At 39.8% G+C, this 25,746-nt stretch overlaps 1 protein-coding gene across 4 annotated transcripts in view; it reads left to right on the plus strand.

Moving 5' to 3' along the window:
• The window catches only part of LOC139477703 (prolyl 3-hydroxylase 2-like), an 84,791-nt gene that overhangs the window by 36,361 nt on the left and 22,684 nt on the right, over window positions 1-25,746 (plus strand). For all 4 annotated transcript variants that reach the window (XM_071260083.1, XM_071260085.1, XM_071260084.1 and 1 more), the window contains exons 3-11: window positions 6,404-6,575; window positions 8,592-8,717; window positions 9,021-9,154; window positions 13,419-13,511; window positions 15,413-15,604; window positions 18,717-18,773; window positions 19,871-20,030; window positions 21,867-21,951; window positions 22,770-22,848. In XM_071260083.1, coding sequence (XP_071116184.1) covers window positions 6,404-6,575; window positions 8,592-8,717; window positions 9,021-9,154; window positions 13,419-13,511; window positions 15,413-15,604; window positions 18,717-18,773; window positions 19,871-20,030; window positions 21,867-21,951; window positions 22,770-22,848 — 1,098 coding nt within the window. The remainder of the gene's footprint in view (window positions 1-6,403; window positions 6,576-8,591; window positions 8,718-9,020; window positions 9,155-13,418; window positions 13,512-15,412; window positions 15,605-18,716; window positions 18,774-19,870; window positions 20,031-21,866; window positions 21,952-22,769; window positions 22,849-25,746) is intronic.

Genomic DNA, 25,746 nt, shown 5'->3' on the forward strand with positions numbered 1-25,746 from the left:
AGCGATCAAAGGAGCGTGTTAGTGTGGCTCTGTGTGCGAATGCCGACGGTTCTGTGCCTTCAGCTGAGCCGATCTCAGCTGAGGAATACGTAAACTGCGATGAGGAAGAGGTGACTGGCGAGTCCCTCAGTGATGTTGACATTTTGCAAGCCGTAACACAGCCGGAGCAAGATTCAGACGATGGGCAAGATGAGCAGCCCCTCCAACCCACTACAATCACTCACAAGGAAGCTCGTGTTTGTATAGAGACCTTGATTACCTATTACGAGAACACAGGCGATCTGGACAATTTGGAATTATTGCTTAAAATTCAAACCTCAAAATGTGGTCAAGTTCAAACTTCCATGACAGACTTTTTGAAACGTGTATGAATAAAGATTGAGTGGATGTACATATCAGTTTGTTCTGTCATCTGTCATGGGTTGCATAATTGAAGGGAAGTAACTCTTCCAGTGAGAGGCTGGTTTCAGTTATACGGAAATTCGTTTATACGGACGAATTGTGAAATGACGTAAGTGTCCGTATAAACGAGGCACGACTGTAGTTGTAGTTTGACTATCATATGTCAACAAAGTTTTCACGAGCGCGGGCCCATTGACGGTGATTGGTGAAATTGTTCCATACGAAAAACTATCCAGCGATCAGCTGCACCAAAGTGCTATTCTTATGGTTATTAATTTATTTCCAATATATATAGTAAAATACTACAATAATGGCATGATATTGGAATAAATTATTCCAAATAAAATAATAGTTTCAGATTCAATTCTTTCGATTTTTGTATCAAAATTCTTCAATTTATATTATTGGGTAATTATTACCAAATCACCAGTAGATTCCGAGAAATGTGTGTACAGCTGGATGCTACTTCAGGCTTAGTTTACGAGACAAGACGCACGGTAATCTAAATCCCTGCATATAAAATAATGCCAATCAAAACAGGAAATACAATTTAATCGGTAAATGATCATGTCTAGTGTTTTTTTTATCTCAAATTTTAAATTTGTATTGAAGAAGTTTAATTGTTATGATCTGTACGTTTCCCTGAATTTGTTGAAGCGAAATGATGTATTATTTTTTCTGCAGAAGACAAACACGTTTTTATTGCTAATGTAGGGATTGTGTATGCGCTGGTGACATGCTTCATTCCGATTCACTTTATAGACGGGGTATATAAATTAGCATTGGTTTTAGAGGCTTGTACAGAGAGGGGTCCTCTTATACATGGGGTGGCTTTATAGACAGCGATGTACGGTATTTGATTTGTTTTAAAGGCCTGTTATGGAAAGACTAATACAGTCTTCTTTAGTCCAGATACTAAATAATAATTATGACATGAAAATTTATGTGTTTTTAATTCATCTCAGAATATGAAAAAACATTGTTTCTTCATAAAAATAGATATGCTTGGTTTTCAGACATGGCATCACATACTTTGGATCGAGTGCAAAACAACAATGCTGATGCTTTTATCTCAAATTTCATATATTTATTGACCAAGTTTTGTTACTTGTTGGTTCACCTGAATTTGCTGAAAGGGTACGATGTAGGTTTTCACTGTGCATAATAATCAAAAACATTTTTTTCCAAAGTACTGAAAATCCTAGAGAGGGTGTTCAATTATGCTTGGATACACACCAAACACCATACAAATACAGTAAAAAGTGTTCCTTCTTCTTGCACATTGCTTGGGAACATTAAAGGGATTTCAGCAGGAATGTCTTCAACATGCATGTGGCAGAGTTGTTTGTAAAGAAATGTTAAATCAGATAGGACCACCTCTGTGGTCTAGTGGTAGAGCGTCCATGCGGAGAGTGGAAGGTTCGGAGTTTGAACTCCAGCCGCGTCATAATAAAAGACGTTAAGAGATGGTACTAGTTGCTACCCTGTCTGGCACTGGGCATTAAGGGGCTATAAACAAGGACTGGTCGGCTCGGGGTCAGTATACTGTGTCCGAGTGGGGTATTCATGTTAAACTGCAGCATGGTATCTCAGTGGGCAAGCACTATATATGAGCATCAGTCTGGACTAGTAAAAGCAGCTACTCACACATGTGCATGCACGTCGCTATATAAGTGTATTATTCTTGTTTGCTACGTTAAACCCCATTTCACCTCACCTTTAATCAGATTGTTTAATTCATATATTATAGTGAACATCAGATTTGAACATCCTTTCAAATAAATTATTTGTGAGAGAAGATTAAAAAAAAATGAAAATACATGTGGGTGATGAATCCAAACTTTTTAATTGAGTCCATATGTTTTTGTTTAGAAACACGTGTCCTTTCATCATGTTCATTATCCAATACAGTTGAAGAAACAACCATATTTCTTATCATGGTTTACATGCCTGTTTCAATGAGGATGCACAAGTGTTGAAGTGATTTTTGTGTCTAATTTCCAGTTGCAGATAGAAAATGATTGTTACAACTAGGGTTTCTGACTTTACTAAGTGGAAACCTGATATGGGTGGGAATTTGCGAACATTAAATAAAATCCCTTGGTTGTTATGTGTTTGATGAATACAAACAGTTCATTAAGGACATAATAATGTATTGTGATCTCTGACTGCCAGTGGGTAAGGTGTGGCCTTCTTCATTTTGGTCTAACTGACAGGAAGCTTGTCCAGTTCTATGAAAGCAAATTACTCCACTTCATTTAAGACTACTATAATACTAGAACCTTATCTCTTAAGTGTAACTTTACATAAGTTTAGAACAGCTCTTTCTCGATTTCGTTGAATCTCACATGATCTATTTATTGAAAAAGACAGATATGCAGGTATTGCAAGAGAACAAGGACTTTGTAGGATTTGTAAAACTGATTTTATTGAAGATGAATATCAATTTTTATGTGTATGTCCAGTGTATAATTATTTAAGAGCATTAAGTGCAAAATATCGAAGTAACTATGGTATTTCCACCACAACCCAAATGGTAACAAATTTTGTAAAGTAATGACATGAGAAACTATGAGAAATTTATCTATGTTTATTTAACATGCTATGAAACTAAGAAAATGTCAATCTCATTAAAATCAGACCTTAGTTCTCACTACCGCTAAACAAAGATCTGAAGACACCCCATTAAGGGGCATGTCAGAACGACCTTTCATCCGACCAATTAGTGCGTCACTTACCAGATCATGAAAGTGACAGTCGTATGATTTCTAATCATACAACCTTGAAAACACAGGGTATTCCGAACGATAGTTAGAGGTTTAACAACTGAATCCATAAATCTAGACCATCTATTAGCCATTCCGGAATGTTCTTTTGTTAAGGTTTCAAATTTGTAAACGGGAATTTGTCACAATATGTTTCGAAGCGTAGTTGCCAATTTGAAATTAGTGCCGTAAAGCACAAGAAAGCTGCCTTCTGATTGGTCACTCTATTGATCGGTTCGCACAGGGTCGGTCTGACGTGACCCGTAATGGGATGTCCTCAGATCTCTGTTTAGCGTAGCGAGAACTAAGGTCTGATTTTAATGAGATTGAGAAAATGTGCACATAGTCAAGGTGCATTTATTGAAGATGGAATATAAAAAACACTACAACTCGACAGAAAAGAATTGTTAGTCAAGCGGAAGAAAGATAACGACAAAAAATCAACGCTTCTTTTGATATTCCATCTTCAATGAGTGCACATTGATAAAATATATACATATATATGATGGGGTGCAAAGAACAAACGGAATATTTGCGAGGTCGAGTGCACATGCACAGTGGACAGGCAGCAAATATAATACCTTTTAAGTGCACATCTTGACACGTGTGTGCAGGAGGAAGAAATCAAATTCACAATTTTTGCATTTTTATGAAATGGACAAACTGAAAACAACTCTTAACAGAACAATATTTTAATGATAAATTTAATCCTACATTTAATCTTAAATTAAATATTGCATCAAAAGCGCGACCCATGAAGATGTGGGTTAGAATAGGTCTTCAGCAACCCATGCTTGCCGTAAGAAGCGACCATGCTTGTCATAAGAGGCGACTAACAGGATCGGGTGGTCAGACTCGCTGACTTGGTTGATGCATGTCATTGTATCCCAATTGCGTGGATTGATGCTCATGATGTCAATCACTGGATTGTCTGGTGTAGACTCGATTATTTACAGACCGCCATCATATAGCTTGAATATTGCTGAGTGCAGGGTTAAACAACAAACAAACAAATCAAAGGCGCAGATTTGTTGCCTCATAAGTGCACAATAGTCCTGTGCTGTCCCCTATAGGCTGCCATTCGGTAAAAAAATACAAAGTTGAAAAAAAGGACAAAAGTACGCAATTAATGTCAAATATTAGGAATAAAGAACTAAATGTTACTACTAAAGGTCAAAATACAAAACAAACTGACGAGGGTTAAACATACTAAGTTGAAATAAATGTCAAAAGTACGCAATATTAATAGTCAAATGTTACGAAAAGACGTCACAAGAAAAGAAAGAACAATGTGTACGAAAGAACGTCAGTGAGCACGAAAGGACGTTTTCTATAAAGAACGTCAGTGAGCACGAAAGGACTTTGACAATAAAGAATGCCAGATGGCGCTGCAATTTGTAAAACATTCCGAGTTTAATCGGCTTGTTCCGCCATGTACATGATAACTGCATGCTGAGGTGCGCAATGTATTATGTCATTCCTCGTGCACTCACCGTCTGACGTCACACATATATATATACATGTGTAATCCAACATCTGCCTAACATTAGTACAAGACTCATATGAAGGAATCTTTGAGATATGATTGAATGGATGCAAGATCATTTATTATCTACCCTAGTATGGATGCCATCTCAGCTACTATAGACCCAGAGACAACAACTTCTATCCCAGGTTTGCTCTGGAGCAGTTTCCGATCAGTCAAAAATGATGGTTATGTCTGAATGGTTTCAGCAACAAAAGTTTTTAATGACAAGCTCGACAAAGTCATCGAGGAAGTACAACAAGACAGTGGAAAGATTCCAAGTATCAACAGGTTCTGTGAGGATACATATTGTGACTAGGTCTATTTGTATTGCATTTGATATATTGATGGGTAAACTGTGACCTGACTAATGCTACTTTTCATTCACTTACTCACAAAATTGTATTTCTGATGTATTTGCATATAGATTAACAAGATAAAATTAGAGTATAAGAGTGATCTTTCATATGCAATTTAGACTAATGGGTCCAGTGAATGAGATGTCATTGAGAATTTATCTTTCTGGTCCACTGAACTAAAGAAATGGAATCAACGAGGCCTTTTGTGATTACACATGTACCAAGTAATAATAGTTAGTGACCTACTATACTCTGTGTGTACTAAAAGTTATTATTATGTTGTGACAAAAGTTTGCTTTTATATTTTACTGCCCAAATAAGTTTGTGGCCTATGTACCTTATGGGGATGTTATCATATGTCAGAAGTGAAGATGCTCTAGTGTGTTCAATCTCTATATGTATAATATCAGGGCTCGATATAGCTATTTAAACGTGCACCAGTGCAACCAATTATTGAAAACTGCAACCTAATATTTATGTCTTCATGCACCAACTGCATGTGATTTTTATTTTATATGTTTTCTGTCTAAATGAATAACATGAATACCCAACTCAGACACAGTATACTGAGTCCTTGTTTTAGCCCCTAAATGCTGAGTGCTAGACAGGGTAACAACAAGTACCATCCTTTAATGACTTTTAGTATGACATGGCCGGAGTTCGAGCCCCAGACGTACCGCGCTTCAGGTGGACGCTCTACCACTAGACCAATGAGGCAGTTCCCCCAATGTGTAAACATGTCATAAGGACACATAGAAATAATGCAATGAAATTTGTCAAGTCAAGATTGAAGATCCTCAAGTTCATAGTAGGAAGCAAAGAATCTTGATCTGATAACTTCAGACGCATTCACTGTACTTCTACTGTAAATGATTAGAAGTCATCCGTAGGGTAGGCCTTCCGTCTGAAGAGGTCATGCATGACCTACGTATGAGGTCAAGGCCACAGTGAATCGGATAAGTAAAATATAGTTGCTATTTTCACTAGAATTACTTGTTCTTCACATTTCTTTAATACCTATGCATGTTGTTGTTATGTAATATGATAAGTAATGCCAATATTATATCAGTAATGTTTCACTGTTAATGAGTAGATGCTATCTTTTGTTCAGTTCAGTGACCCCCACAGAGTGTGATGGTGTTGGTTGTTGAATGACATTAACAACTATCGCAAGATATTTAACTGGGTGGTTATGAGTTCAACTGAACACAATCTGGGGCAGCTAAGAATGTTTCCAATCTGACATAAACTTGATATGAAGTGGAGTGCTCATTTAATGTCCTACAAACGTGTCTGAGCGCTGACGCCCTTCAACAGTGATAATGTGTTGCATAGTTGTTCATCTTTTTCAGGAAGCATATGTCCGTGGGCTCATGTCCTACAACAGTGATGACTGGGAAGGGGTTAAAACCAACATGGAGGTGGCCATCACTGAATTTTACCATGAGGAGGAAAGGTGTCGCGTGGAGTGCGAGGCCATCTATGAGTCTGCTGTACCACAGGAGTTTGTCAGCGCTGTGGCAGGTACCTATCCATATTTCAGTTGATGTTTTGTGTGTTCTACCATATCAACTATAAAAAGTGATCCATCTGTCATATGAGTCATTACATGTTTGGGCTCTCACTATACTTCAGGCTTTTCACATAGGTGCTTTAAAATCTTTTGGATTGCGTGAAACCATGCATGCTCGTTCCTTTACTATATATGGCTGTGAGTGCTATGTGTATTCCATGTGTATAGGATTCTATTGTGTCATCTTTTTAGCTCACCTGACTGAAGTCAAGTGAGTGTGTGTTGTGGCACGTTTTCTTTAATCCTTTCATCCATCCGTACAGTTGTCCATCTATCATTAACTCCTCTGAAACTGCAAGGCCTATCTATTAAGCGGAAACTGAAGCCGATTCCAGGTATGGTGTCACTGAAATTGGTTTTAAATATCCCAGCCATGGAACATGAACCCTTATTTTTGAAATCCTAAAACTCATATTTTTTGGCATTTTTTTCAAAAGTAGTGAATTTGGCATATGTGTATTTAGAAGAAGGGCCAAACACATATCTGCAACATTTTTCACCTTTTCAGCATAAACATTTGTGTCACCAAAGTGAAATGCTCTCAGGGGCAGTGTTAGTCAAAGTAGGTGCAAAATTGGAAGTGCTTATCCACAACCCCATTCCACACCATCCTGCACCTAGTGGTTAAGGAGAAAATAGCGAAACAAGTTTGAGCAGGTCAAAGTTGTGCAAGTCAATGTTTTTGCTAATTTGTCTCTTGTTCTGGGTGTCTGGTGCACACTCTTCGCCCGAGAACATCCTACAGATGCTGTATTGGGGATAAGTCAGGGGATTTCACTTCCAATGTCCGACTTCTCAGCGGAGATAATCAGTCAAAGCTGGGCACAATATGGCTTGGCATTGTCATCTTGCAGTTCAAAATTTCTGCCGCTAATTCTAGCAAATGGAATGACAGGATGCAAAATTTAACATACCAGTCAGTCAAATGTCTATTCACAATAACCAAATCAGTTCCCACAACAGATGTTGACATTCTCCTTCCTGTTTTTGTACGGAATTCTCTACTGATAACAGGAGCAGATTTGAATCATTTGTAATTAATGTAATGAGACGATTTTGTCTAGATGTCATTTTATTTAGGCCTGCAACTCAACCCATTTGACGATTCATGTCCCACAGTCAAGAAACCAAACATTCAGTCAACTTGTGATGTTCCCCCTCTATCGTACCCACATTTCACCATTTTGACTGTTCATTGAGATACTGTCTTTGAGGCATTTGTAAGCGTGTGCTTAGCTCACACAGTTATGGGTGCACACACATTGGCTTCTATGTGCACGTGCATCACATGCTGTTCATGCATGATGTGAAACTTCATTGTGATTAGATGTTGCATTCAGGTGCAATGCCTCAAGACTGTAAATTTACATCTAAACGATAGCTATATTCAGATCATTAGTTCCATGTTGTTCATGCACAATGTGAAATTTCATCGTAAGTAGATGGTTCTTTGCCACCACATAAGGTTGAGTTACAGGGCCTTGTGGCTCTATTTGTGGCTCTATTTGTGGCTCTATTTGTAGCTCATGTGCCTAAGTCATGGCCTGTTTGTCCAGCATCTGTCAAGGTCAGCGTCAGCATGTCCACATCTTCTCAGAAACCTCTGGACAAATCAAGCTGAACCTTCACATGCTTATTTGCACCAAATATGAAACCTGATGTTCAAGAACTTTGAATCTGACATTACATTATTTAAGTTCAAAATGTAATGAAGTTTGTAGTTTTAGCTGAGCCCCACTAATAGGTTCCGTTTTTTGCGATATTTTCAATTTTGACCTTTATTTGACCTTTGGAACATACTCTTAAATTCACTCAAAATGCATTTCCTTGCATTGTAAACATCATCACCTCAGAAGCCACAACTTGGAGTATCACTACAAATGTGAGGGGAGACTGTATGATGCATGTGCTTCAGACTACTGTCTGTCCTGGAGGAGACTGTATGATGTATCTGTGCTGTGTTCCAGACCATTATCTGTCTGTCCTGGAGTGTCAGTACAACTGTGAGAGGAGACTGAGCAGGATATTCACTGATGAAATGGAAGACTATGTGGCTGACCACTTTCACTACCTGCAGTTTGCCTACTACAAGTGTAAGTTGGATGCTCATTGGCTGTATTGATAAAGATTGATGTGTCAAATGTGTTTCAGTCTTTGCTTCCATTGTGTCCAATAGGATGCCTCAGTACAGACCTGATTTCTCCAAGATAAACATATTAGAATTAGGTGTTTTGAGTAGGGACATAGTCTGCTCATCTTTTCCAAATGATCTTTGTGATGGACATATAGTTTCACGAGTGGAATGAAAATTAAAGTAAATTTCTTAGACATCCCATGATGTAACTGAAGACTGATAAAAAAAGCATTCCTCTCTCACATACATAACCATGTTCCAGTAAAGAATGATGAGAAATCCATGGAAGCAGCAGCAACGTTCCTCCTGTTTCAACCTGGTGATGAGACGATGCAGAAGAACAAGGGCTTCTATCTACAAAAGGGGTACGCAGAGAAGGACTTCCAGCCTAGAGAAGTGAGTGTATTTGTGTACTTAGTTGTCATTTGGGTTCCTGGCAGGTCACCTTTTCACAAACATACTGCTGCATCTTCCAGAGGCTAGGGAGTTAACTGACTATAAAAATTCAGGTTCCCCCGAGCCGAAACAAGGCTGGAATTATGGAGTTATATTTTCGCTGGACTAATGAGTCAATGCATAGTCCAATCAAAATAACGTAATGAAATCGACATACACGTTCGTCAACTGCTGTGAAGATTTTTTTAATCACATGTCCCACCAACTCGACGTCAAAAGATATTTTCCAAATCCCTTCATGTTTCTTATCAAGGTGCTTACGTGATCTGATGCACTTCGTGAAATAAAACTTGTTTTATTACGATATAGATCTTGATTATCGACTGGGCCCACCATTTTGTTTGAAGCAAATGCAAGTGCAAGTGGAATCCGATTGATCAATAGGGGGAACATAGTCATAGCCACTCTGGCGCTACGATTAAGCCCAGAAATTCGACAAGAGTTGAAACAGGACTTTCAGAGTCAGTAAACTCCCTTGCCTCTGGAAGATGATACTGTTGGTGCCACAAGAGCTATGATGGTCTTTGATGATCTATGATGTAAGGTCAGAGGGGTTATACAGCACATGATGAAGGTATTAGAATGTATACAGAAAAGCCACTTCAATTGTTATGAAGAAGTTTGTTATCCAAAAGAACTTGTCCTTGTTCGTTTTGATGTAGATTCAAACTTTTTTGTCAAGCAAGCGACAAGGGTGTAAGAATCTCATGTGAAACATTTGTAATAAAGAAGTTGGTTATCAATAAGAACTTGTCTTTGCTCATGACACATCCACTTCTAAATGTTTTTCAAAGAACTTATATTGCAAGTTAGCTCACCTGGCTGAAAGTCAAGTGAGCTTACATTGTGGTGCATTGCCCATCATCTGGTTGTCTTCCTGTTATGAACTTTCACTTTTTCAACATCTCCTTGATGAAAATTACTCGGGTTGTGGGGGCTGAAACTTTGATCTCCACTATGGTGTCTGAAATTGCTCACAAAATTTTTGGAATGCCATAGAGGCCATATTGAAAATAACTCTGCCATTTCTACATGTATTGTTATGAAAATGATATGAACAAAGTATGTGGGAGGGGAAGTAACATACAAATTCCTGCAAATATCCTACCTATATTACATCACTACCATAAATCCTGTATTTTGGCTGTCATCTTTAAAATCTTCTGATTTTCAACAGAAATCCTCCTCACTGATGGCTATCCATATACAGTTGTGCAGGAAATACTATCCTGTTGCCCAAAGGCTCTTGCACCAGCACAAGTCAGGAAATATCACTTCTTTCCTGTGAATTTATTTTTGTACATTTTGGTAGTTCGTCACACTGTATTAGTACTAGTCACTTTTAGTATCTTATTTACGGCTGAGTAGTTGTGGGATCTGGTGGTGTATTGTGGGACAGAATGGTGTCTCCTCCGCCGCTTTCGCCAGCTGCATGCAGAGTGTGGATTTTCAATATCACTGGAGATCCACACACATCCTTCTGGAAGGGCAAGATCCTCTGTGATCAGTTGAAGCTAGATGGTCTCAGTGTGTTTCCCAGCCCGGCGCTTCCTCAATGTTTTTGATCAGTTAATGCAGAATCAGCAAGATGACATGCTGACTTTGATAGAGACGTCTGACTACCATTTCAGAAGAAATGGCATCTATCAGGCAGCAGCAGACCCAGAAGTGAGGCCAAAGGGGGATTTAGGGTATTATGTCACTATCCACAGCGACACAGAAGAGTTTGCCAGACACAGTAGACCATTGGTCCTGGGTTCTCAATAAAATTTTGAAGTGACTGATTTGGGGATGCCCGCTTGACCAGTGCGGTTTCCATGCAGCAGGTGCATTAGTTGGATTCATGAACTTAAACCACCCACGCTCATTAGGACCTTGAATGCAGCATCTTTTTGTACCTTACGGCCACCACATGGTCATTGCACAGTCTTCACACCACCCTGGGTGGCAGTAGAGAATGTCAGTTCAGACCCTCAGCTTGCTTCAAACTAACAAAAGAGCCAGAGCTCGAAAAGTCTACTTGTCCGCTCATATTGATGAGTGGTAGCATGTGCAGGGCGAGAAAGAAGTGAACCAACACTCGTCCCATCGGGCGAGTACATATTACCGGTACAGTCATATCAATTCATCTCTGATCAAATTCAATAAAATACTGTATTTTCTTGAGTATAGTGCGCACGCAAGCATTATGTGCACCCTTGTAGGTGATTCAGTATTTTGGAAACAAATATGCGAGTATTACGCACAGAAAAAAATGACATCATATCCCTCCACCAAATTCATGCAGTTAAGCGATCAGGTGATAACAAACTTGCTCAATACACATTTGAGATAAAACATCACTAGACAATATTATGTACCGTTTAAAGTGTATTTCCTGTTCTGCTAGGCATTGTTTTATATGCATAGATTAAGATTACTGTGTGTATTTTCTCGTAAACTTAGCCGGAAACAGCAATCAGCTGAACACATTTTTAAAAATTATCCAATAATAAAACTTCAAAGAATTTTGATGCAAATGATTGGCAGAATTGTATCTGAAACTATTATTTTATCAGGAATAATATATTCCAATAACATTTCATTTTCGTTGCAGCTTTACCATATATATTTGAAATAAAAATAACCATAAGTGAAGCAGTTTTGTACAGCTGATTGCTATTGCTAGATATTTTTATGTATGGAACAATTTGACCAGTCACTGCCGGTGTCAAATATCCTCAAGCATCAGATCCAAAATCTTGACAGGTGATTGGGTTAAACAATAAGTTCAGAAATGAAAAAATTGGATGTCAAGGGAAAAGTAGGAAATAAGTTCATTGGTGTGAAAATGAACAAGTTATGAATTAACTTCAGTCAGCACAAGATCATGCGAAATGACTGAAGATATTTGTGAATTTTTACTTTATAAGGTTAATTGCAGAAAATGGTAATAATAACCGAGAATATGAAACTTTATAAATTTTATAAGGGCAAGTCAAAACATCGCAGGATGAGTATAGAATAATATCTACTTGCCCTGTAGGACAAGTTGTGTTTGAGAATATTTTTTTAGCCCTCTATGGCCGTACAGTGTTCATAGTGGCCATTGTGTGCCATTGTGCACCATTGTCCAACTAATTGCATGTAGTGTGAGGAAGGCCACGAATCAAAGGAGATTTACCACCTTATGGAAGACTTTCAACCTAAACCAGATGAACAGTTTGCACCTCAGGTGCTTCAATGCTCTGGCTGCCATGGCCCATTAACTTTGGCTCCCATGGCCAAGTTATGCAAAGGAAGTGATAAATCAAGCCAATGAAAATTTACATTAATATTGGGAGTAGAGATACGTTACCTTGGATCTACCAGATGCCCTTTTCCAAACCATCCGTCTAATGATGAAGCTAGATTTATAAAACAAATTATTTGGAAAAAATCTCTAATTTGTTCCTGTCAAGGTCATATCTTAAAGCTGTAATAGAGGGTCATTATATGGGAAGGACATATAACTTTCTGTTTTTAAGTAAGCTAGTATTAGACATGTGTTTCCAAAATTAAACCGGAAGTACTTGTTACTTTCTTGTTAATGTCGCAATATACGTTGCAACTAAGCCCAAGACTTTATGCTAGGCACAATTTGTCGGTACTTCCTATAGCTGTTCTTTGCAAGTTATCAAACTTCTGCATGGATTTGGTACAGATTTGGTATGACAGATGTATAGCCATTACTAGGTTATATAGCTGTTAGTAGTGGGCTCAACTGACATACATGTTCCTTTTTTACAATATTTTGAATTTTGACCATGACTGTGCTCTTAAATTCTTTCAAAATGAATATTTGGCTCTGTAAACCTTATTGGGAGCTGGATTTTTAGCATGCCTTTTTTCCCCTTTCCTTGGCTTCTTTAACTGTAGACATATTAAAGTGTGGTACAGTGCCGTGGCACTATTTTGCTCCAAGTTGCTTTGGTGTTAGTCCTGCACCATGACTGTGGATATTTTTTAGGTATTTTTTTTGCTAAAAGCCTAGGCAAGTCTAGATCAAACTAACCAAGTCTAGTTTGCTTGATTCCACATATGAAAACAGCAGAAGAGGAAAGGTCCTTTCAAAGAAAAAAAATTCTTTTAAAAACATGTTTTCATTGACTAAGCGTTAGTCATCTTAGGAGTCTCTGGTATCAGATAATCCACTTTCTTTAATGTCAGCTATTTATCATTTCAGCAAGCAGTTGTCTATCTGGAAAGGAAACATCAAATGGAGAGGATACTGGACTTCTCCCAAACAAATTATTTGAAGGATACAGGCGACTTGGTGGTAAGACTGAATATGCTGTACAGTGCCCATGCTGTGTTAAACACATTTACCAGTCAGATATGTGTGAAATATAAATATGCCCATTGGCAGGTAGATCTTGTGTGTCGGGCCTGTAGTTTCAAAGTTATATAGGTCCTTATGGCCTACAGTAAATTTATGTGTCTACCCTTTTTGTACACTTTGACAAACCATGTCAGGGGTCAAGTTCATCCTCAAAGTAATGGCATGAAAGAAAATACTCAAGAAACCTTTTCTTTAGGTGAATGTTGTTTGTTGTTTGATGCCTCAAGTAATTGAGTCTGGACTAGACAATCCAATGATTGATATCATGGGCATCAATATATAAAATTGCATCAACTAAGTCAGCGAGCCTGACCAGCTGATCCCATTAGTCACCTCTTACGACAAGCATAGACACCTCTTACGACAAGCATTGTCGCCTTCTATGGCATGCTTGGGGTGCTGAAGACCTATTCTACCCTGGATCTTCACAGGTCTGTATCACAAGTGATGACAGACTTGTGATGTCAGTAACAGGTCACTGTGATCTGCCTACAATGAGTTGTATGTGCTTATGTTTCATTGTTACTTTGATATTCCACCTTGGTGCACCATAATTGGTTAATTTTCAGGATATTCCTTTGGAATGCTTAAGTTCACTCTCGAGGTCAAACACTCAGAGTGTATTAAGTTTGAAATAACTCAAGAAATGTAGGAAAAAAATTGATACATATCCTTCGAGTGGGGCTTACATTTTGTTTTATAAAACTTTGAGTGACCTTCATTGAATTTCAGTGTCAAATACAAGAGGTCTGTAAAATCTGCTACTGCCACACTGCTGACACAAACGCTTCAACATGTAATGTAAGCCTGTGTCCCTGGAGTATCAGTAATGATGTAAAGAAGAAGGTGAAAACATTATAAAAATGGCTGCACAGACAGTAGGAATTGGCTTCATTATGAAGAAACTGAAAGCTTCATGTACTGTTGTATTTGTCAAAAATTTGACAGAAGTGGAAGGCTGAATTCTTTCAGAACTGGCTTGAAATTGTTTAGGCTCCGGGAAATAAAAGTTCATGAAAACAGTGAAAAACATAGGAGGTCTTAATGCCGTGAACTTGCTGAACTTTGTGCCAAAACAAATTCTTTACAATTACCAGTAGATCAGTCACTCATACTGACATACCTGCTATATATCCCTGGAAAATATTTCTGACATATGATTTGATTACATTGAAGGTCATGGTCACTCGATGTCAAATAAGCTTGGTTTGTGTACTTTATTGTGAAAACATATGGTTTGTAACGTAGTGGAAGACAACAGAACAAATGTCAACCATTTGAAATACTGGGTACTGAATGCGATTGTCTTAAAATCAAATATTACCGGGGAACTAAAGGGATAAAAAAAACTAGGTAAGATACATAACGATACAAATAAGAACACTTCTTCAGTGTATAAAGACTACAAATATTGGCCCTAGAGAACAAAATAAAGTGTGTTTGCTCGAACAAACAAAAATGCTAAGCTGATGATTTTAAGTTGACTTGTCCTAATTCAGTTTCTCACATGGGGCAAGGGCCATGATCTATGGGATATGTTTTAAACAGAATATGGTGAGTTGATATGAAGTGTTCATGTACCATGCACCCAAATAAATGAGTGTTTAATACCCTCCACAACAGAATCCATACCAAACATTTTTCAGTATTTATAATACATAAGCACTTTCTGTTATTGCTGTCTGAATTGTATGTCAAGGTCATTCGGAAATTGAAAGACTTGCGAGCTTGCTACAGTAACATATATTTTGTAACAAACACTGGATGTGCTTACAATTTATGGTTTTCGGGGCTGTGATTAAATGATCAATATCATTACATTGTATTATCCATCACAGAAGCCACTGGATGAAAGTGGAGTAAAGACTACAAATGAAGAGGAGAAGCACAATAGCTTCTGGATGAAACAGTACGAGAGAATTGGGCTGAAAATAGTTTCCCATGGAGACCAACTGAAGGGGGAAAAGCGGTTTGCAGCTGATGGCTTCTTAAGGAAGGAGCAGTGCCTTGAGCTCATCAGTCTAGTTCATGTGAGTAGTGTGTTGTTCTCTTCCTTGTCTAATTCATGTGAGTTGTGTGTTGTTCTCTTCCTTGTCTAGTTCATGTGAGTTGTGTGTTGTTCTCTTCCTTGTCTAGTTCATGTGAGTAGTGTGTTGTTCACTTCCTTGTCTAGTTCATGTGAGTAGTGTCACTTCCTTGTCTAGTTCATGTGAGTAGTGTGTTGTTCTCTTCCTTGTCTGGTTCATGTTAGTAGTGTGTTGTTCACTTCCTTGTCTGGTTCATGTGAGTAGTGTGTTGTTCACTTCCTTGTCTAGTTCATGTGAGTAGTGTGTTGTTCTCTTCCTTGTCTGGTTCATGTGAGTTGTGTGTTGTTCACTTCCTTGTCTGGTTCATGTGAGTAGTGTCACTTCCTTGTCTGGTTCATGTGAGTTGTGTGTTGTTCACTTCCTTGTCTGGTTCATGTGAGTAGTGTCACTTCCTTGTCTGGTTCATGTGAGTAGTGTCACTTCCTTGTCTGGTTCATGTTAGTCATGTGTTGTTCTCTTCCTTGTCTGGTTCATGTGAGTTGTGTGTTGTTCACTTCCTTGTCTAGTTCCTGTTAGTTGTCTGTTGTTCTCTTCCTTGTCTAGTTCATGTGAGTAGTGTCACTTCCTTGTCTAGTTCATATGAGTAGTGTGTTGCTAACTTCCTTGTCTAGTTCATGTGAGTAGTGTGTTGCTTACTTCCTTGTCTAGTTCATGTGAGTTGTGTGTTGTTCTCTTCCTTGTCTAGTTCATGTGAGTAGTGTGTTGTTCTCTTCCTTGTCTGGTTCATGTGAGTTGTGTGTTGTTCTCTTCCTTGTCTAGTTCATGTGAGTTGTGTGTTGTTCTCTTCCTTGTCTGGTTCATGTGAGTTGTGTCACTTCCTTGTCTGGTTCATGTTAGTCATGTGTTGTTCTCTTCCTTGTCTGGTTCATGTGAGTTGTGTGTTGTTCACTTCCTTGTCTAGTTCCTGTTAGTTGTCTGTTGTTCTCTTCCTTGTCTAGTTCATGTGAGTAGTGTCACTTCCTTGTCTAGTTCATATGAGTAGTGTGTTGCTAACTTCCTTGTCTAGTTCATGTGAGTAGTGTGTTGCTTACTTCCTTGTCTAGTTCATGTGAGTTGTGTGTTGTTCTCTTCCTTGTCTAGTTCATGTGAGTAGTGTGTTGTTCTCTTCCTTGTCTAGTTCATGTGAGTAGTGTGTTGCTCACTTCCTTGTCTAGTTCATGTGAGTTGTGTGTTGTTCTCTTCCTTGTCTAGTTCATGTGAGTAGTGTGTTGCTCACTTCCTTGTCGGGCTCATGTGAGTAGTTTGTTGCTCATTTCACTAGTAATGTTGTTTGCAGATAAAAGAAACAACAATTTGGGGGAAATATTGATGAGCGAAATGTTGATGAGCGAAATGTTGATTTATTTGTCCCTTGTTTAATGAAGCTTCGAATGTTTGAAGTCACCCACCCTGTTACAGTTCCTTAAGCAGAAATTCATCCAGTAGGCAGGGTTCATAGTGTGCTAGAAATTCAGCAGGTTGACATGGTTACGGTAGCCAGAGGCATAGCAGTGATTTTATCAACTTCTTATGGGACATTTCTCTACATCATTAGCAAATTTGTAAAATTTCTTTAAGACATTTTTTATGGAAATCTGTCAGTGTCCAAGATAATGTACTGTTCTGAAAAGATAGCATCGTCTTTTGTTTCATTTTTGCATTGGGCATTTCTCCCAAAGTGTAAGTGCTGTTATGAAACTGGAAGTGCAGAATGACTTTGTTGTGAAGATAGCTAGTGGCAGTCTTTTCTGTTTCTTTGTACTGCATTGGCCATGTGCTTCCTAAACCAAAAAAGGAGTTGATTAGACTAGAAGTGATGTCATCAGAGTAAAAATGAATTTGACCTCCTCGCTATTATAGATGCAGGCGAGTTACTTTAATCTTCCATGATGTTGTACAACAATGGTATATTTTTAGTATGGCCAGAAAAAACCCAGTAGTATTTAGTGGGGTGTGTGGCACACTTGTCATGTTGGTATGTTCATGCGAGGTCTGGTAAAAAAATTCTATGCCTGACTAACTTTCAACTGTGGAGCATAGCAAAGTGAACTTGTCAATATAGTACATTGTTTGACTAGTTGATTGCAAGTGTATTTGGTCTGTTGAGGCTGTTTGTATATTAGTGACAGCCAATTGAACATGATTGGGTCAAAATGGACACAGAAATGGAAAAGAACGAGTACAGAGCAGTCTTCAAGTTTTTGACTAAGAGAAAAATACCCACCAACAAATTCATGACGTCAAGTCACAAGTGTATGGGGATAAGTGCCCTAGATATTCCACTTTTGAACGTTGGGAAGCTATGTTTAAGGCTGGGAAAACAAGCCTTGATGGTGACCCTTGGTCTGGATGTCCCTCAACTTCCATCAATGAAGATTCAATGAAGGAGAAAGAGAAACTTATACTATCAGATAGACAGACGTATAACCATTGCTGAACTTAAGGAAGGCACAGGTCTAAGCCATGGATATAATGAAACTATTATTCATGAACATTTACAGATGAATAAGATATCTGCTCCTTGCTTGCCAAAGTTTCTAAATTCTGATCTTAAGGTAACAAAAAGTGACATTGCCAGAGAAAATTTTGAACTAATTGAGAAGAATTTCGTCAGTATGCAAAAGAAGATTAGTAATGTGTGATGAAACATGGGTCTACCATTATGATCCCGAGTCAAAACGTCAATTCATGGAATGGCACCATTCCACTTCTCCGGCACCTAAGAAATTTAAGTCTTCGAGATCAGTGAAGAAAATTATGGCCACTGTATTCTAGAATGCAAAGGGTATGATCCTTGTTGATTTCTTAGAAATTAAGAAGACGATGCCTACTATGCTGATTTGCTTCATTTCCTGAGAGATGACCCGCCCTCGAGCCACACGGGCTGACTAGACCTATTCGCCCTGGGTTCATGTCACATTCTGCAGATTTTAACAATTTGTCAACATATGTGCTGAAGGATTCCTAGTCTGGTTCTCCATATTGTAACAAAAGTGTGGACACAAGTTGACCCATGATTCCTCAACGATGATAAAAGTTTTATGATGAATACGAATCATACTTTTGCGTTTTTCAGAAAAAGAAAGCTAACAAGTATGGAGCCAAAGTGGTGACTATTACTGATGCGAAAGAGGTAACCATGACTTTAGAGTGCCCTTAGATTCAAGATGATATGCTATGTGCACAGTTAGATTCCGAACAATTCATATCTCAAACTCCTCTCTGCTTCATGATTCATTATCTCCTTATATGAAGTCCATGTGCCTGCTACATTAAGATTCTTGTCCCTCTGTTCCTGTTATCTTGTCCCTCTGTTCCTGTTGTCTCCAGATTGTTGTCTCTTTGTTCCCATCATCTCCAGATTCTTGTCCCTCTGTTCTCAGTCATCTCCAGATTCTTGTATCTCTGTTCCTGTTATCTCAGATTCTTGTCCCTCTGTTCCCGTTGTCTCCAGATTCTTGTATCTTTGTTCCCATTATCTCCAGATTCTTGTCCGTCTGTTCTCAGTCATCTCCAGATTCTTGTCCCTCTGTTCCCGTTATCTCCAGATTCTTGTCCCTCTGTTCCCCTTATCTCCAGATTCTTGTCCCTCTGTTCCCCTTATCTCCAGATTCTTGTCCCTCTGTTCCCCTTATCTCCAGATTCTTGTCCCTCTGTTCCCCTTATCTCCAGATTCTTGTCCCTCTGTTCCCTGTCATCTCCAGATTCTTGTCCCTCTGTTCTCCGTCATCTCCAGATTCTTGTCCTTCTGTTCCCGTTGTCTCTAGTTTCTTGTCTCTGTGTTTCTGTTACCATTAGATTCTTGTCCCTCTGTTCCTGTTGTCTCCAGATTCTTGTCGCTTTGTTCCCATCATCTCCAGATTCTTGTCCCTCTGTTCTCCGTGATCTCCAGATTCTTGTCCCTCTGTTCCCCGTCATCTCCAGATTCTTGTCCCTCTGTTCCCCGTCATCTCCAGATTCCTGTCCCTCTCTTCCCCGTCATCTCCAGATTCCTGTCCCTCTGTTCCCCGTCATCTCCAGATTCTTGTCCCTCTGTTTCCCGTCATCTCCAGATTCTTGTCTCTCTGTTCCCGTTATCTCTAGATTCTTGTCTCTCTGTTCCCCTTATCTCCAGATTCTTGTAACTCTGTTCCCCGTCATCTCCAGATTTTAACTCACTCATTCACTGTACCTGTTATCTCCAGATTCTTACACCTGTAAACCGATAATGTTGTTTAATTCTTTCTGTAGATGTTGGAGACAGAGGATTTGAACAATGAGGTCTCATTACGCTTCTTGCTTCGTATTTCCGAGACAACTCGCCACTACATAATGAAGTATTACAACTTGACAAGGTTGTTCTTCAAGCATACATCTATAGTGTGCTGGGGGCCTGAGGAAGGCCTTGACGGTAGGTATTATCATGACACTACTTAATAAATGTACTGGTCAGATTGGAAATTGTAACCATGAAAACCTCACCTTTCTTTCAGATGCAAGAATTGGAAACCAGTTTACTTTGTTTTCCAAAGTTTTGTTGTTCAGTAAACAAGAGAATCTCTACAATATTCAACGAAAATTTAGCGTGATTAGCAACCCTTTATCATGTTGATAGTGTTTGGTAACTTCGTATTGTCTTCATACTTCAAGCTGGATGCTTGTCACTCTAATTAAGCTGGATGGATAGGTCTTGTGTTCACCACATTCAGCCAGAGATTAAATAACAGTCAAAGCAGTGAAACACCTAATGTTCAAACTCACATAGGGTGTGTTGTTCCACCAGGACGACTGCACATGTGCCCAAGTCACCATAGCTGCTGTGGCTTAGAACTCCTTAAACATCCTCCATATTCACCAAATTTGGCACATTCAGATTTCAACCACTTCCCAAACTTGAAGAAAGAACTGTCTGGCAACATTATGCAAATGATGATGATGGTAATGATGTTATATATGATGTTATATTGAAAAATAATCAGCAACCAACTCCATCAACACAGTCCAACATAGTTAGGCTCAGAACTCCTCGCATTCTTGTAATATGTTGGCACACAAACCAAAGTCACAGTGATTGGGAAAGTTGTGCGCATTGCACAATTCACACTTAATTTTTATTAATGGTGCCATGTGTGTTTACACTAATCATTCATACAAATCTTTTGGCACAGCATTATTTGTGTCTTTGTCAATGATTGTTCTTGTTGAAGCATGTCAGTGATTGTTCTTGATTAAGTGTGTCAGTGATTGTTCTTGTTGAATTGTGTCAGTGGTTGTTACTGTTGAAGCGTGTCAGTGATTGTTCCTGTTGAAGTGTGTCATCTTCCTGTTGAAGCGTGTCACTGATTGTTCCTGTTGAAGCATGTCAGTGATTGTTCCTGTTGAAGTGTGTCATGTTCCTGTTGAAGTGTGTCATGTTCCTGTTGAAGCATGTCAGTGATTGTTCCTGTTGAAGTGTGTCATGTTCCTGTTGAAGTGTGTCAGTGATTGTTCCTGTTGAAGTGTGTCATGTTCCTGTCGAAGTGTGTCAGTGATTGTTCCTGTTGAAGTGTGTCATGTTCCTGTTGAAGTGTGTCAGTGATTTTTCCTGCTGAAGCATGTCAGTGATCGTTCCTGTTGAAGCATGTCAGTGATTGTTCCTGTTGAAGTGTGTCATGTTCCTGTTGAAGTGTGTCATGTTCCTGTTGAAGTGTGTCAGTGATTGTTCCTGTTGAAGTGTGTCATGTTCCTGTTGAAGCATGTCAGTGATTGTTCCTGCTGAAGCATGTCACTGAAGACCCGGGTTCGATTCCCAACATTTCTGGTATCCCCCGCCGTGATATTGCTGGAATATTGCTTAAAGAGGAGTAAAACCATACTTACTCACTCACTCCTGTTGAAGTTTGTCATGTCCCTGTTAATGTGTGTCATATTTCTGTTCAAATGGGTCATTGATCATTCCTGTTGAAGCGTGTCAGTGATTGTTCCTGTCAATGTGTGTTTGTTCCTGTTGAAGTGTGTCATGTTCATGTTGAAACGTGTCGGTGATTGCTTCTGTTAAAATATATCAGTGATTGTTCCTGTTGAAGCGTGTCTATGATTCTTACTGTTGAAGTGTGTAATTTTCCTGTAGAAATGTGTCAGTGATTGCTCCCGTTGAAATGTGTCAGTGATTGTTCCCGTTGAAATGTGTCAGTGATTGCTCCCGTTGAAATGTGTCAGTGATTGTTCCCGTTGAAATGTGTCCGTGATTGTTCTGTTCCTGTTGCAGCATCTTCCTTTGATGGGTGTATACCCCAGGAGGGTGGATCATGTGTAGACGAATTGCCGTCCAACATAGGAGATGAGGAATACATGTCAGTAGCTTTCTTTCTTCCTAGTTGACAACCTTGGTCAATGCATGGTCAAGGTGTTACTCAGTAAATGATGAGTGTCAAGAATGAGTTCTTTCCCCACTCAGTATATCATGTAATGAACAGAAAGGTGATTAATGGTTATTTGCAGCCATGTGAGACAGACTACTTGGAGGTTTTGTTGGAATTTGACTGCCATCGCTGCCACCCGTGATTTTTCTAATGACTAGTATGCCAGCCACAGACTTTGATTTTCTTTCAAAGTAACTTTTGTTGCCAACAGTTGTCAGCATTTAAAAAGTAGGTAGGGAAATCAGTTTATTATCAGACAATTTCTGTGACAGTTTTCACTAAATGAATACTGTTGATGAAGTTATGGATTCTGTCATGTAGTTTATGTAATCAAAGAAATGTGTAACGTTATCCTAATATAGGCTAAAAAAAATAATACTCTTGGTTCTCAGGCACTTCCGCACATTTCATTTTTATTTCCATTTTCAAAGAAATATAAAAATTCTAATACTTAACAATAATGCAATCCAGTATAGCACACAGTTACTTCCCTTTACATGCACACTGCTTTGTAAGTGGTCATGGCAGCAATAGGAGTTTGTATGCTTGTTTATGTAGGGAGGCCCTTTCCCAGGTTGATGGTTCACAACTGTTTGTTTGGGTGCATACTAGTTTGAACAAGCAAAAAAAAAAAAAGCACTGCCCGCCCTCACAATATTTTCAAAATTCATTGCCTGAGAACCAATTCTTTTATTTTGTTTAAGCCATATTTAGACATGATAGTCATGAAATCTTTATTTTCTCTCCAGTGGAGTGACATATCTCTCTGATATCCCTGCTGATGAAGGATCAAACATTTACTTCATGTCACCTGACAAGGAAACTGAGGTGGGTTACTTTGCTGCCCCTAGTTTATTACCATACACACCGAGGTGGGTTACCTTGCTGCACCCAGTCTGTTACCATGCACACCGAGGTGGGTTACCTTGCTGCACCCAGTCTGTTACCATACACACTGAGGTGGGTTACCTTGCTGCACCCAGTCTGTTACCATACACACTGAGGTGGGTTACCTTGCTGCACCCAGTCTGTTACCATACACGCCAAGGTGGGTTACCTTGCTGCACCCAGTCCATTACCATATACACCGAGGTGGGTTACCTTGCTGCACCCAGTCCGTTACCATGCACACTGAGGTGGGCTACCTTGCTGCACCCAGGCTGTTACCATACACACTGAGGTGGGTTACCTTGCTGCACCCAGTCTGTTACCATACACATAGAGGTGGGCTACCTTGCTGCAACCAGTCTGTTACCATGCACACTGAGGTGGGCTACCTTGCTGCACCCAGGCTGTTACCATACACACTGAGGTGGGTTACCTTGCTGCAACCAGTCTGTTACCATACACATAGAGGTGGGCTACCTTGCTGCACCCAGTCTGTTACCATACACATAGAGGTGGGTTACCTTGCTGCACCCAGTCCGTTACCATGCACACTGAGGTGGGCTACCTTGCTGCACCCAGGCTGTTACCATACACACTGAGGTGGGTTACCTTGCTGCAACCAGTCTGTTACCATACACATAGAGGTGGGCTACCTTGCTGCACCCAGTCTGTTACCATACACATAGAGGTGGGCTACCTTGCTGCAACCAGTCTGTTACCATGCACACTGAGGTGGGTTACCTTGCTGCACCCAGTCTGTTACCATACACATAGAGGTGGGCTACCTTGCTGCAACCAGTCTGTTACCATACACATAGAGGTGGGTTACCTTGCTGCACCCAGTCTGTTACCATGCACACTGAGGTGGGTTACCTTGCTGCAACCAGTCTGTTACCATGCACACTGAGGAGGGTTACCTTGCTGCAACCAGTCTGTTACCATGCACACCGAGGTGGGCTACCTTGCTGCACCCAGTCTGTTACCATGCACACTGAGGTGGGTTACCTTGCTGCAACCAGTCTGTTACCATGCACATAGAGGTGGGTTACCTTGCTGCACCCAGTCTGTTACCATGCACACTGAGGTGGGTTACCTTGCTGCAACCAGTCTGTTACCATGCACATAGAGGTGGGCTACCTTGCTGCACCCAGTCTGTTACCATACACATAGAGGTGGGCTACCTTGCTGCACCCAGTCTGTTACCATGCACATAGAGGTGGGTTACCTTGCTGCACCCAGTCTGTTACCATGCACACTGAGGTGGGCTACCTTGCTGCACCCAGTCTGTTACCATACACACTGAGGTGGGTTACCTTGCTGCACCCAGTCTGTTACCATACACATAGAGGTGGGTTACCTTGCTGCACCCAGTCTGTTACCATACACATAGAGGTGGGTTACCTTGCTGCACCCAGTCTGTTACCATACACATAGATGTGGGTTACCTTGCTGCACCCAGTCCGTTACCATACACATAGAGGTGGGTTACCTTGCTGCACCCAGTCTGTTACCATACACATAGAGGTGGGTTACCTTGCTGCACCCAGTCTGTTACCATGCACACTGAGGTGGGTTACCTTGCTGCAACCAGTCTGTTACCATGCACACTGAGGTGGGTTACCTTGCTGCAACCAGTCTGTTACCATACACATAGAGGTGGGCTACCTTGCTGCAACCAGTCTGTTACCATACACATAGAGGTGGGTTACCTTGCTGCACCCAGTCTGTTACCATGCACACTGAGGTGGGTTACCTTGCTGCAACCAGTCTGTTACCATACACATAGAGGTGGGCTACCTTGCTGCACCCAGTCCGTTACCAAACACCCGTTACTATACACACCGAGGTGGGATAGCTGGTTCCACTTAGTCCGTTACCATGCACCTGGTCGCCATCATATAGCTGGAATATTGCTGAGTGCGGTGTTAAACAACAAACAACAAACATGCACACTGATGTTGGTTCATTACCATGCGCCTCTGTATAGATACACCTTGGTGGGTTACCTTAAGGTAGCAGTTCACATTCTGTTTATCTGTTGGTTGAAGGTGGATTTGATAGAGATTCCTATACATGTATGCATTAGTTCAAGGCATGTTTGAAAAAGACTCACACCCTGTAGAGAGTGTTAAATTTGTAGACATACTAGTAAAATATAATTGGCATTTCCAGGAGGCATATAGAATTATTAACTGTAAAAATGAATATTGATTGATTTTTTTAAAATGGTGTGTTTAAGAATTGACTTTCACTTTGTGTGAGTTCATTGGAGCTTGTGACGACGTTCATACAATGTTTGTCCCTCACTCTATGAAGGTTCATACTCCAATGAACTCACACAAAGTGAAAGTCAATGCTTATAATTTTTATCACAATTTCTTACCTCAAAGGATATAGGCCTAGTTCTATACACAATTTTATTAAGTATGTGTGACTTCATGTTTACACTGACTGCCATACAACAACCAGCTGTATCGCGGAATAAAATAGTTCCTCAAACAGAGAGTTGATCGTATGTATGTACAACTTGCTCTTGAGAAATGTCAGTTAAGAACAACCTCAGTAAGTCACAATGGCAGTGTGTCATAATACATTTACATCAAGTATAAGACGTAAAAATGTCCAACACGATAAACGTGACGGGAGAGATTTCGGAAGTTGTTAATGAACCTGTGGCGGTTACATGTTTTACTCATCCTTGATCAATTGGCCGATCATTGAAAGGTGATTAAAGATGTATCAAATAGGCACTAAGGTAAATGCATAGATTTCTGTAGACTGTAACTGTCTGTCAAGACAGATCGACAGATGCAACAGTTTGGGTGTGCGCTTATTAGT

This window comes from Haliotis cracherodii, unplaced genomic scaffold (assembly GCF_022045235.1).
Source record: "Haliotis cracherodii isolate W230 unplaced genomic scaffold, xgHalCrac1.p SCAF_34, whole genome shotgun sequence".
Lineage (NCBI taxonomy): Eukaryota > Metazoa > Mollusca > Gastropoda > Lepetellida > Haliotidae > Haliotis > Haliotis cracherodii.